The sequence below is a fragment of the Gigantopelta aegis genome, chromosome 14 (genome assembly GCF_016097555.1).
Source record: "Gigantopelta aegis isolate Gae_Host chromosome 14, Gae_host_genome, whole genome shotgun sequence".
NCBI lineage: Eukaryota > Metazoa > Mollusca > Gastropoda > Neomphalida > Peltospiridae > Gigantopelta > Gigantopelta aegis.
In genome coordinates this window covers 34655741-34668627 of record NC_054712.1, presented here as the reverse complement: position 1 = coordinate 34668627, position 12887 = coordinate 34655741, and the positions used below count along the sequence as shown (strand labels likewise).

Genomic DNA, 12887 nt, shown 5'->3' with positions numbered 1-12887 from the left:
AAGTTTGTCTTCTCATTTCATTTAATAACTACTCCATGCAGAATATTGTCCTGGTAGATTAATCTACCATGGTCAAGCCTAGATTACCCAGAGGCAATTAAATGCGTACCACAGTCACAGTTTCTTAATTGATACACTGTGGAGTTGTCAGACGGAATGGGTACTAGTATCCAAGATGGTGTGAACATTGCTTATCTGCAGCACCTTGTCACTGTTGTTTACAATATTTTTTTATTTTTTTTTAAAGAATTGACAGTGGCCGTTTAACACGGACTTGGGGATCCAGTTTAAGTGGCCGTTGGGTGTGTAGGACAGGTCACCGCTATTTTATAATTTTGACATCTATTTTGTATGTTGAATTTATTCATTATGACAAAGTCTACGAAAAACTAGTTAATTACTCCAACTATTAGTGCCAGACACGGGCGTTGTCTGAGCTAGACCATCTATCTATGAGTTTGTCGCATGATTTTGTGGCGCCAGTGTCTCTTCAAACTCTCACACTTCACACTTATTACCCATATTCTTCACCATTCATCTGTGATTCTGTACATTGCAAGTGATGGCTATTTTTAAAAAGGCGACACAGATTTCGCCTTATGGTGACTAGCACGGCAAAGTCAGGTTGGTAGAGCGAAGTTTGGGCTCACTTCGCCCGGTCGCGTGAGCCCTGATATCAAAATGGAAAGTTTACCTTTGATAGACAATATAATAAAATGGTTTTGTGCAAATGTTCTGCATTGCATACTTTTTCTGCTGTTCAATTTTAAAACGTGAGATGTTGTTGTTGTTTTTTTTTTTTTTTTTTATTAACTATACGTAAATACTGTGAAACCCCTCTATAAACCGGAATTCCCTCAGTCCCTTTTTAAATTTCAGAACCTCTCTAAAACAGAGACCCCTTAATACCAAAATGTTTACTTTGTGTTATGGGTGTTAGTTTTAGAGGGGTTTCACTATATATATATATACATCCACATAGGTTACTCCTACCAAATAGCAGCAGAAGATATGTTATATATACCTTTTTATAGACAGGACAGAAATAACCATAAATTGCTAATTGCCGTCATTTGGATCAAGTTCTTTATTGCTTTAAACCGGCCTCGGTGGCGTCGTGGTTAGGCCATCGGTCAACAGGCTGGTAGGTACTAGGTTCGGATCCCAGTCGAGGCATGGGATTTTTAATCCAGATACCGACTCCAAACCCTGAGTGAGTGCTCCGCAAGGCTCAATGGGTAGGTGTAAACCACTTGCACCGACCAGTGATCCATAACTGGTTCAGCAAAGGCCATGGTTTGTGCTATCCTGCCTGTGGGAAGCGCAAATAAAAGATCCCTTGCTGCTAATCGGAAAGAGTAGCCCATGAAGTGGTGATAGAGGGTTTCCTCTTAAAATCTGTGTGGTCCTTAACCATATGTCTGACGCCATATAACCGTAAATAAAATATGTTGAGTGCGTCGTTAAATAAAACATTTCTCTCTTTTTTATTGCTTTAAGTTATACAACTTATAAGCTTTATAATAAAAACTGCAAATTATAATACCCGGTAAATACACATTTACAATTCCTTTGCAAGAATAAAGCATAAACCGTCTTTTATTGATTTTTTCTGTTTTAGGTATTACCTGGCATCAATAGAAGCAGCTCTAGAGCACATAATAAGTGGAGAAATTCGGGAGGAAATTAGTGGCAAAGACAAACTACAGGCATGTGTTTCATTTAATTGTCATTTTTTCATTGCTATCTTCATTCCACAGACCCCTTTCCTTTCTCTCTTTTGAATTTCATCACAATTCTTCCCGATCTAACTCTTCTTATCCTTCAGCTTCTTTGCTGTCCACCTCCACATTCTAGTCCTTGGCTCTCCAACCACAGCAGGTGCTTGTCTCATGCAGCCATTTTGCCATTTCTATCAGCTTTTAGAAGTGAGCTTAGTCTGACCACTTCAGAGAGTGTTTAAAGTGCTTACTTCTAGCATTGTATTAAGAGACACTTACCATACACCCCTAATACCAGCGGTTGTTAGTGCCATACACATAGGTTAGACCTGCTTTATTACTAATATTAGCAGCAGAAGAGAAACATAACACATAGGTGCAGGGAAGTACACAGACACTCAAGCAAGTATTTTACTGTTTAAATAACTCTTATATGTATTTCTATTATATACAGTAGCTTTAAAAAAATCATACAACTTACAGCCTCATAACCTTTTAAGGTGCAAAATAACTGATAAAAACATTATCCTGCAGTCATTTAAATTTCTCAAAATGAATCCACTGAATACTAAATACTGATTTAGTTACCGTGTAACAATCTTTGTGACCTGTTAATTGTGATATGTTTTGTTTAGGGTTTCGGATGGACTCTTAGTCAGGTTAATCAGGGCTTCTAGATTATGGTAGCCCCACTCCCATGGCTAGTGATATTCAGTGTTGGGCTAGTAAATAACTACTATAACTAGCCCAACGGCTAGTGGAAAAAACCCTTGTCAAATGCTGCATTTACATATTTTTTTAAAATATGAATATCCTGCCCCCTCTTTCCACCCCAATCTAAGGATTTTTAAGGTCAATCTTCCTATTTAGGTGACATACCTGATTATTACTATTAGTAAAATTGTATTTATTTAAAGTAGGGCTAGTGAATTTTTAATCATGGCTAGTACATTTTTAAAATCACTGATCCAATGGCTAGTGGATTTTTATAAAATTCTAGAAGCTTTGGGTTAATAGAGCTGTATGTTTAGTTCTCTCTATGATGTGTTTTGTTTAGGGTTTCGGATGGACTCCTGGTCAGGTGGATGGAGCTGTAGTACAGAGACAGACCAGTGGCCCATCTCACACAGCTGTCGAAGACTTCTTCAGGGTAGGATATACAACAGATATTTCATGTTGCCTGTCAAATATAATTTATATCTCATTGACTGAAGTCTGCACCCACCCACCATCCACCAATCCATCCATCCACCCACTCAGACATTCACCCACCCAAAACACATCCACCCACATACCCACCCACCCACCCACCCACACACTCGCCCACCCATCCATCCATCTACCCACCCACCCACCCACCGACACATGCACACCCACCCATCTACCCACCCATCTACCCATCCATCCATCCATCCATCCATCCATCCATCCATCCATCCATCCATCCATCCATCCATCCATCCATCCATCATCCACCAACCCACCCACCCACCCATCTTCCACCCATTCACCTACCCACCTATCCATCCATCCATCTACCCATCCATCCACCCACCCATCCATCCATCCATACACCCACTCACCTAGATACCTGTCTGCTGACCCAACCCACCCACCCACCCACCCACCCATCCATCCATCCATCCATCCATCCATCCATCCACTTTGACTATAACTACTTATAGCACTGCTGTTGCTGATACTACTACTAATGTTGTTACTATTCTAACACAGTAACCTTAGTTTGATGCTCCTAATAGCGATGTATTTTTCGTTTTGGGGTGTCGTCAAACATTAATTAATTCTGGTAAAGCGCTTGCTTGATGCACAGTCATTCTGGGATCGATCCCCATCGGTGGGCCCATTGGGCTGTTTCTGGTTCCAGTCAGTGCACCACGACTGGTATATCAAAGGCCGTGGTATGTACTACCCTGTCTGTGGGATGGTGCATATAAAAAATCCCTTGCTGCTAATCGAAAAAAGTAGCCTATGAAGTGGCGACAGCGGGTTTCCTCTCTCAATATCTGTGTGGTCCTATTCCATATGTCTGACACCATATAACCATAAATAAAATGTGTTGAGTGCGTCGTTAAATAAAACATTTCTTCTTTCTTTCATTCATTCATTCATTCCATTAATTTATTGATTGATCGATTCATTCATTAACCCCTCTGTCTATCCATCCATCCATTCATCCATCCAACCATCCATCTCTTTGACTATGACTACTTACAGTAGTGTTACTTGAGGTACTACTACTAATGTTGTTACTATTCTAACACAGTATGTGCAGTGTAGTGTAGAGAAAGCCGTGGAGGCGATGTTACGAATGTTGTTACTATTCTAACACAGTATGTGCAGTGTAGTGTAGAGAAAGCCGTGGAGGCGATGTTACGAATGTTGTTACTATTCTAACACAGTATGTGCAGTGTGGTGATGAGAAAGCCGTGGAGGCGATGTTACGAATGTTGTTACTATTCTAACACAGTATGTGCAGTGTGGTGACGAGAAAGCCGTGGAGGCGATGTTATGAATGTTGTTACTATTCTAACACAGTATGTGCAGTGTGGTGATGAGAAAGCCATGGAGGCGATGTTACGAATGTTGTTACTATTCTAACACATGTGCAGTGTGGTGTAGAGAAAGCCGTGGAGGCGATGTTACGAATGTTGTTACTATTCTAACACATGTGCAGTGTGGTGACGAGAAGGCCGTGGAGGCGATGTTACGAATGTTGTTACTATTCTAGCACAGTATGTGCAGTGTGGTGACGAGAAGGCCGTGGAGGCGATGTTACGAATGTTGTTACTATTCTAACACGGTATGTGCAGTGTGGTGACGAGAAAGCCGTGGAGGCAATGTTACGAATGTTGTTACTATTCTAACACAGTATGTGCAGTGTGGTGACGAGAAGGCCGTGGAGGCGATGTTACGAATGTTGTTACTATGTTACAGTATGTGCAGTGTGGTGACGAGAAGGCCGTGGAGGCAATGTTACGAATGTTGTTACTATGTTACAGTATGTGCAGTGTGGTGACGAGAAGGCCGTGGAGGCGATGTTACGAATGTTGTTACTATTCTAACACAGTATGTGCAGTGTGGTGACGAGAAGGCCGTGGAGGGGATGTTACGAATGTTGTTACTATGTTACAGTATGTGCAGTGTGGTGACGAGAAGGCCGTGGAGGCAATGTTACTATGTACATATGTGCAGTGTGGTGACTGGAGGCGATGTTACGAGTATATTCTAGCACAGTATGTGCAGTGTGGTGACGAGAAGGCCGTGGAGGCGATGTTACGAATGTTGTTACTATTCTATTCAGTGTGGTGACGAGAAGGCACGAGTATGTGCAGTGTGGTGACGAGAAGGCCGTGGAGGCGATGTTACGAATGTTGTTACTATTCTAACACAGTATGTGCAGTGTGGTGACGAGAAGGCCGTGGAGGTGATGTTACGAATGTTGTTACTATTCTAGCACAGTATGTGCAGTGTGGTGACGAGAAGGCCGTGGAGGCGATGTTACGAATGTTGTTACTATTCTAACACAGTATGTGCAGTGTGGTGACGAGAAGGCCGTGGAGGCGATGTTACGAATGTTGTTACTATGTTACAGTATGTGCAGTGTGGTGACGAGAAGGCTGTGGAGGCGATGTTACAGAAGCCAAAGAAGGCATCGGAGGAGATCTACCTCAAGCTGTGTCACCCGCTGTGCTCGTGTGAGAAATGTGAGAAGAAACAAGCGGAGAGCAAAACGGACTACAATCTCGTTACAGCGTACACACGGGACAACAGGGGATACACGGGTTAGTTAAAGCTGTTATCTTGAGTATATGGTTATTAGTTCCCTACCTGTCAAACCAGAGGGGACTACAATCTCATTACAGCGTACACATGAGACAACAGGGGATACATGGGGTAGTTGAAGCTGTAACCTTTAGTATATGGTTACTAGTTCCCTACCTGTCAAACCGGAGGGGACTACAATCTCGTTACAGCATACACACGAGACAACAGGGGATACATGAATTAGTTAAAGCTGTAACCTTTAGTATATGGTTACTAGTTCCCTACCCGTCAAACCGGAGGGGACTATAGGTTTCATCTTCGACCTTCGGTCTGTCTGTCTGTCCCACATATAGTTTTTTGGATGCCTGGAGAAATTGAGCTCAAAATTTTGTGTTTAACTTTATCATGTACTGTTACAGATCAAGTTTGACTTTTCATGTCAGTTTAGCTATTTTTGACAGAGTTATGGCCCTAACTAACCCACTGTCCTGGACAGATAGCTGAGGTGTGTGCCCAGGACAGCACGCATGAACCGTAATTGGATATAAGCACGAAAATAAGTTAAAATGAATGAATGAATATATTAAATAGGGAATAACAAGTTAAGTAGAATATTGGCTTTATCATTTGAAGGTAACGGATAATTCTGTGAGGCTTGCTGAGTGGAATTCTCTTAATTAAATATTTCAAGAAAACATGTTCTATCAAAATTCTCTGTGCCGATTAGTGGCAATTTTAATTTTATAGGATATACAGAATGAAAAAAACCCACAGACTTTTTAATATGTATACAAAAATCATTAATTTAAAAAACAAATCTATTTAAAAATGTTTAAACCATTATTAGTCTTATAAATGTGTTTCAATGTTTCTGATAGCTCTGCACATTGCTGCTAACTTTGGTCAGGCCATGTTGATTGACCTGCTTGTGAAACACGGGGCGGTTGTTGACGCAACAGACTACCTTGGTTTAACACCTCTTCTACTGGCCTGTCAGAGAGGATTTCAAAGTGTCATGGTCAGTATGATAGTTATCATGACACTCTGTCTCTCTCTCTCTCTCTCCTTCTCTCCCGTCATCTCTCCCTCCATCTCTCCTTGCCTCTCTCGTTGCCGCTCTCTCTCTCTCTCTCTCTCTCTCTCTCTCTCTCTCTCTCTCTCTCTCTCTCTCTCTCTCTCTCTCTCTCTCTCTCTCTCTCTCTCTCTCTCTCTCTCTCTCTAACCCAATAGCCGATGTATTTTTCGTGCTCGAGTGTCGTCTCTCTCATTCATTCATTCATTCTCTCTCTCTCTCTCTCTCTCTCTCTCTCTCTCTCTCTCTCTCTCTCTCTCTCTCTCTCTCTCTCTCTCTCTCTCTCTCTCCCCCTCACTTACTCTCTCACTCCTCACTATCTTTCTCTCCCTCCATCTCTCTTTCCTATGTGTCAAAGTAACCATTGGTTAGACATAAAATAGTCAGTTAAAATGTGCTGAGGTGTCATTATGTTACATAGTAAGAGACTACTAATCAAAAAGTAGGATATACTATAGCTGAATCGTAGTGTCATGGCATTGATTGTCTTCAGTACAAAGGCTGTGGTATGTAATGTCCTGTCGTTCCAGCCAGTTCTCCACAACTGGTGTAACAAAAGCCGAGGTATGTACTGTCCTGTCTGTGGGATGATGCATATAAAAGATCCCTTGCTGCTAATCGAAAAGAGTAGCCGTGAAATGGCGACAGCAGGTTTCCTCTCTCAAAACCTGCGTGGTCCTTAACCATATGTCTGATGCCATATAACCGTAAATAAAATGTGTTGAGTGCGTCGTTAAATAAAACATTTCCTTCTTCTTCAGCTGATGCTGCTTCACTTTGGCGCCAACGTGACTGCCACAGACAACGATGGCAACACACCGCTACATCTGAGTGCAGCAAATGGCCATGAAGATGTAAGTACATGTGGTGTGTGTATTCAGCTTGCAGACAACTGGTTAGGGCTGGGGCTGAGAATGTTGTCTTTGTCTCGTCTTTATAAAGTACAAAGTGGAGATATAGGTATTACTTTTCCGACTATGACACTGGCTGTAACTTTTATTTTAAAGTTTCATGTTCAGATTAGTTTCTAACAAACTGTAAAGTTCTAGGTCACTGAAACTTTAGTCATGATATACAGCCACTAATATTTTATGCAGAAAAATATATTTTCTATGTAATTACAGTCGTTAAAAAGTCTCTGTTAGTCAATAACATCATAAAAATTGCAGCAAACTCCGGACTGTCTTTAATGCATATAGTAAATGAAACTTTAGAAAGATCACACTGCAAACAAGAAAAATATGATGAGCTGTTTTCAGTAAATGTACTTTAGTTTTATGTTACATCGATTAAACAAACTAATCCTCCACCTCTAATGCAGAGCATCACTGAATTGTCAAGGTGTGGGGCTAACAGTAAATATCAGCTTAACTTATAGACTGCTGGATTAATTTTTGACAGAAACCACGTTTAGTGGGTACAAGTTTATAATTTTTACTCACATATATTCACTTAAAGGCATATTGTCACAGACCACTGACCTATTTAATGGTCTAACAAAGTATTACCTGAACAAAAATTATTTGATTTGTCCCTAAATGTACTTTATTCAACCATCTTCATAACCACCATACTCCATTTATTAATGATATTTTGTAAAAATAATTGAATTATGGCAATGGTCCATAATTCCAAAAAAAAAATTGCCTTGAGGGTTGACATGGATTTGATTTCATCATGGTTTAGTTAAAGTGATGCGATAGCTAGATTTGTTTTCCAACAATTAATGCAGTTTTTATTTATTATCCATTTTTAGAGAAATAAGGTCCTTAAATCTGTGACAGTATGCCTTTAAACGTTTTACAAATACATAAAATAAAGTTCATATTTGAATCGGAGAGTATTATTTTCGTGTTTTTTTCTAATTTTTATATTTTTAGATTGGTTGATATTGATTAAAATTAGGCAAAAAAAAAAAAAAAAACGGGTTTACTTATGGGCATTTGTGGCCAGCTGTCCAGTATTTATGTCCATTATTCCCAATAACAGTGGTTTTCTGACCAGAATGTTTTTTTAAAAACGAAATACAATTCATATCCCAGTATTTGGTGATTTTCGTTGTTGGTAAAACAATCAAATTTGTTATCAAATTAGCTGTCACAATCAGCTATTGATCCCTGAAAATGACCACGACATGCCGCCATTGTTGTCAAGCGAAAATACTTGCTAAAAACCAACTCAAAATTCCAAGGTATAATCCATTGAAAAAACAAAACAGCGGGAAATATGAATTGGGGAATGCACTGTATAGGTAATACTAAACCAAATAACTTCCGGCTGGGTCAAAGTTCGAGGTGCACCCAACTTTTAATAGAGAAGTGAACACCACAAGTCCTGTGATTGGTTATAAATGTGAGTGTGTTGGTTGTAAAAAAATTTAGTTTCATCTGGGCTAAAAATGTATGCAATTTTATTCCATCTAGTACCACTGTGTCAAGTAGCCTTGTGCTTGGAACATGTATGGGGTACCTGTAAAAAAAAGTACTCAAATTTTGTGCGAAACTAGGGTAGTCATAGACGCTACTCGTTATCTCAGAAATGAGCAGCTTGACACCCACTTTTTGGTGATTCACTTTAAGGGTGAGGGGTGGTAGTATTTATATCCGTGGCGTCTATGTCGATTGATACGTTGCAGGTAGGAGTTTTAGCCACATATGTTACTATTATCGTCTATGGGATTTGATTTGGTAGTATACACCCTGTACAGTGTTCGTTCTTGTCAGTTACATGATTACTCTCTGTTGACATAACCAGCACTGTCATTCAACCATGCACACAATGCCTGTCTGCGTTTGCTTTGTTTGTCTTTTATTTTAGCATTTTATTCTTGGTAGTGTTGTGGGTTAAAATACAATACATCATGTAATTATTGCTCCAGTACTTCGATCACACATGTTTTTGCATTAATATCTTACTTGCATTATTTCTTTCTCACAATAATGCCATAATTTATAGTATGCAGTACACTGCCATGGCTAAATATCTGTTATATACACGGCTGCAACATGTATATAGTTCTCTCGATACGCAGTCGACTGCCATATAAATTTCTCGGTATTTGCTACACATGCATGGCTATGGAGTTTGTTTAGCATTGTTGTTTCATTGTTCCAGTTTGGGGCGGGACGTAGTCCAGTGGTAAAGCGCCTGCTCGATGCGCAGTCGGTCTGGGATCGATTCCCATCGGTGGGCCCATTGGGCTATTTCTCGTTCAAGCCAGTGCACCACGACTGGTATATCAAAGTCTGTGGTTTGTACTATCCTGCCTGTGGGAAGCGCAAATAAAAGATCCCTTGCTGCTAATCGAAAAGAGTAGCCTATGAAGTGGCGACAGCGGGTTTCCTCTTAATATCTATGTGGCCCGTAACCATATGTCTGATGCCATATAACCATAAATAAAATGTGTTGAGTGCATCGTTAAATAAAACATTTCCTTCCTTCCTTGTTCCAGTGTGTTAAAGCTCTTGTGTTCCACGTAAGCAGTTCAAGAAGGATCGACATCAACTGTGTCAATGATATTGGAGATACTGCTCTACACTTCTCAGCTAAATGGGGATATGGTAAGCCTATACTTGTCAACTAAATGAGGATCAACAATTATATTATTATATTTAATTAATAAAACGGTTAAATGTGATGGCTATTATATATATATAATGGGTGCAGCCATTTTGTACCATCCCAGTGAGCCGGTGGTTATGTAATATTTAACGCATCACGTCAGGAATTATTCTTAGAAATGAAGAAACAAACGTACCTGATTTTTGCACAATGTTCTGTAATAATATCCATCCCAGTAAGCCGGCAATAAGTATACATGATTTTACAAAACAAAATAAACCACCATTGTCAAAGTGTCAAAATAACTGTACCATGTTTTGTCCTTGAGATAACCTACATACTGAAATGATAAACAGCGTGTTTTCTTAGTTAATTGGTCTATACTGGTACTTTCAGTGGCCTCCACTTGTGATTCCTGATTGACAGGTGTATATTTGATAGGTAGATAAGCCATTAATTACCTCCATCTAGACACAAAATTACATACAGGTGGTATTTTTTTAACATCACAGGGTAATGGGGTATACCTACCACCCCTAAAATGGTAATGGACATTATGAGCCATCATGCTTTATTACTGTAAATCATTCTGTAAAACTCTTCAGCTTTCTCATGACCATGTGTCAAAATAACCATTTGTTTGACACCAAATAGCCGTAGTTTAAAATAGGCCGATGTTTCATTAAAATGGGTAAACATCGCCCTCACAAAAACTTTTTGTCCCTTCGAAATTCTAATTCAAATTCAAATGGTGATAGATTCTATATGTATTACATATAGTTATTTTAATTATCGCAGAAACATAGAAACTCTCTCTAATTAGGGTCAAGTAGTAGCTCATTGGTAGAGCATTCGCCCAACCAATGCATCATGACTGGTTTATCAAAGGCTGTGGTATGTACTATCCAAATGTTTGACATCCGATAATTAATAAATCAATGTGCTCTAGTGGTATTGTTAAACAAAACAAACTTTAACTTTTTCTTCCCTATAATTAACTGTCATGAGTGAGTGTTTAAAGTTTGCTTAGTTCACGTGAGCATGTGGATTAGCGGCCGGTAAAGTAATTGAATAGTCATTTCAAATATTTTGCTTGAGAGGGGGTATTGGGGAGGTTTTTAAAATTATATTATAGGTGGATTTTTTTGGGGGGTTTTCTCCCAGTAGCCCGCCGGGTTTACGCCATGGGCGAAACTGGTTGCCCGGTCGTGAAATCTGGTAGCCCCAGGTGACCGGGCACGGGATTTTTTCAACCCTGGTTTTTCACCATGGTGATAATGTTTTCAGAGAATATCGTCAAGACTTTGCTGGACAGTGGTGCCAATCCGACCATCAAAAACCGTAAGAAGCAGACGCCAATCAGTGTCGCTCAGAACATCAACATTCAGAAGCTTCTGGTCGTGGCCTCGGTGGAACAGTTTCAACTAATCAATATACAGGTTAGTGTCATGTGATCGGTTTCAACTAATCAATAAACAGGTTAGTGTCATGTGATCGGTTTCATCTAATTAGTACACAGGTTAGTGTCAGGTGACTGGTTTCAACGAATCAGTGCTTTCCTGTCTATGGGTAAGTGCATATAAAAGATCCTTTGTTGATAGGGCATGTAGGGCGTAGGCGGTTTCGGCCGTAGGGATGGTTCTTAATAGAAAAGTTCCTTCCATTTTAAAATGATTTGCAATAAACAAGAGTGTTACTGATGGAACAAGAAGGAAACATTACTCCAAAATAACAATATGTTAGATAACCAAGTAGCTATGGTTTTAAACACCAAAGGCCGTGGTATGTACTATCCTGTCTAGAGTGGTGCATATAAAAGATCCCTTACTGCTAATTGAAAAGAGTAGCCCATGAAGTGGTGACAATGGGTTTCCTCTAACAATATCTGTTGCCCCGTAACCATATGTCTGACGCCATATAACCGTAAGTAAAATGTGTTGAGTACGTCGTTAAATAAACCATTTCCTTTCCTTCCTTCCTTCTATGGTTTTAAGTGTGCTTTGGTGTTAAACATTCTAATCGTCTGCAGGTCGTACCTAAGCCGCCAGCCGACGTGAAGAACCTGCGGAAGATCAGCAGTGTGCAGCAGTTGGATGATGGGATAGAGGGAGGCACTGTGGTTCACGTGGAGACGGTAAACCTGTCGGCAGATGACGTCAAGGTGCAGAAAACCAAGGACAAACTCTTCAGGGTCATTAGAGACGGGGACATTCAGTTGGTACGAATTAAAACACTTCCACTTTTATTACAAGGGCGGGACGTAGCCCTGTGGTAAAGCGTTTTGCCAGATGTGCGGTCGGTCTATCTAATTTCTTTTTATCTCTCTAATTTCTTTTTGACCGCCCGATCTAATCTAGCGACCAAATTTAATGAGTAGAATTTTCTTTATTAATTATATTAATTAGAGATGCGCATCAAAATTTTAAAGGCCCACTATTATTATTTTTTAGATTAAATTTCAAAATTATCCCCTTAATTTTGTTCTGTCCCGGAGCAAGTCACTGGCTATCCAGAGACAGGCCCCGGGACGGACATGCTCGAAACTCTAGTGGTATATGAGCATGTTAAAATTATTCGCACTCGCGCGCGGTTGGTCTAGGGTTGATTCCTGTCGGTGGACCCATTGGGCTGTTTCTCATTCCCGCCAGTGCACCGCGACTGGTATATCAAAGGCCGTGGTATGTGCTGTCCTGTATGTGGGAAAGTGCATATAAAAGATCCCTTGCTGCATTAGGAAAAATGTAGTG

General features: G+C 40.1%; 1 protein-coding gene across 3 annotated transcripts in view; it reads left to right on the top strand.

Annotated features, from left to right (window-relative positions):
- The window catches only part of LOC121388996 (ankyrin repeat domain-containing protein 27-like), a 51190-nt gene that overhangs the window by 23138 nt on the left and 15165 nt on the right, over positions 1-12887 (top strand). For all 3 annotated transcript variants that reach the window (XM_041520584.1, XM_041520581.1, XM_041520582.1), the window contains 8 exons: positions 1622-1709; positions 2779-2871; positions 5335-5524; positions 6386-6525; positions 7341-7433; positions 10031-10139; positions 11428-11579; positions 12170-12358. In XM_041520584.1, the coding sequence (XP_041376518.1) occupies positions 1622-1709; positions 2779-2871; positions 5335-5524; positions 6386-6525; positions 7341-7433; positions 10031-10139; positions 11428-11579; positions 12170-12358 (1054 nt within the window). The remainder of the gene's footprint in view (positions 1-1621; positions 1710-2778; positions 2872-5334; positions 5525-6385; positions 6526-7340; positions 7434-10030; positions 10140-11427; positions 11580-12169; positions 12359-12887) is intronic.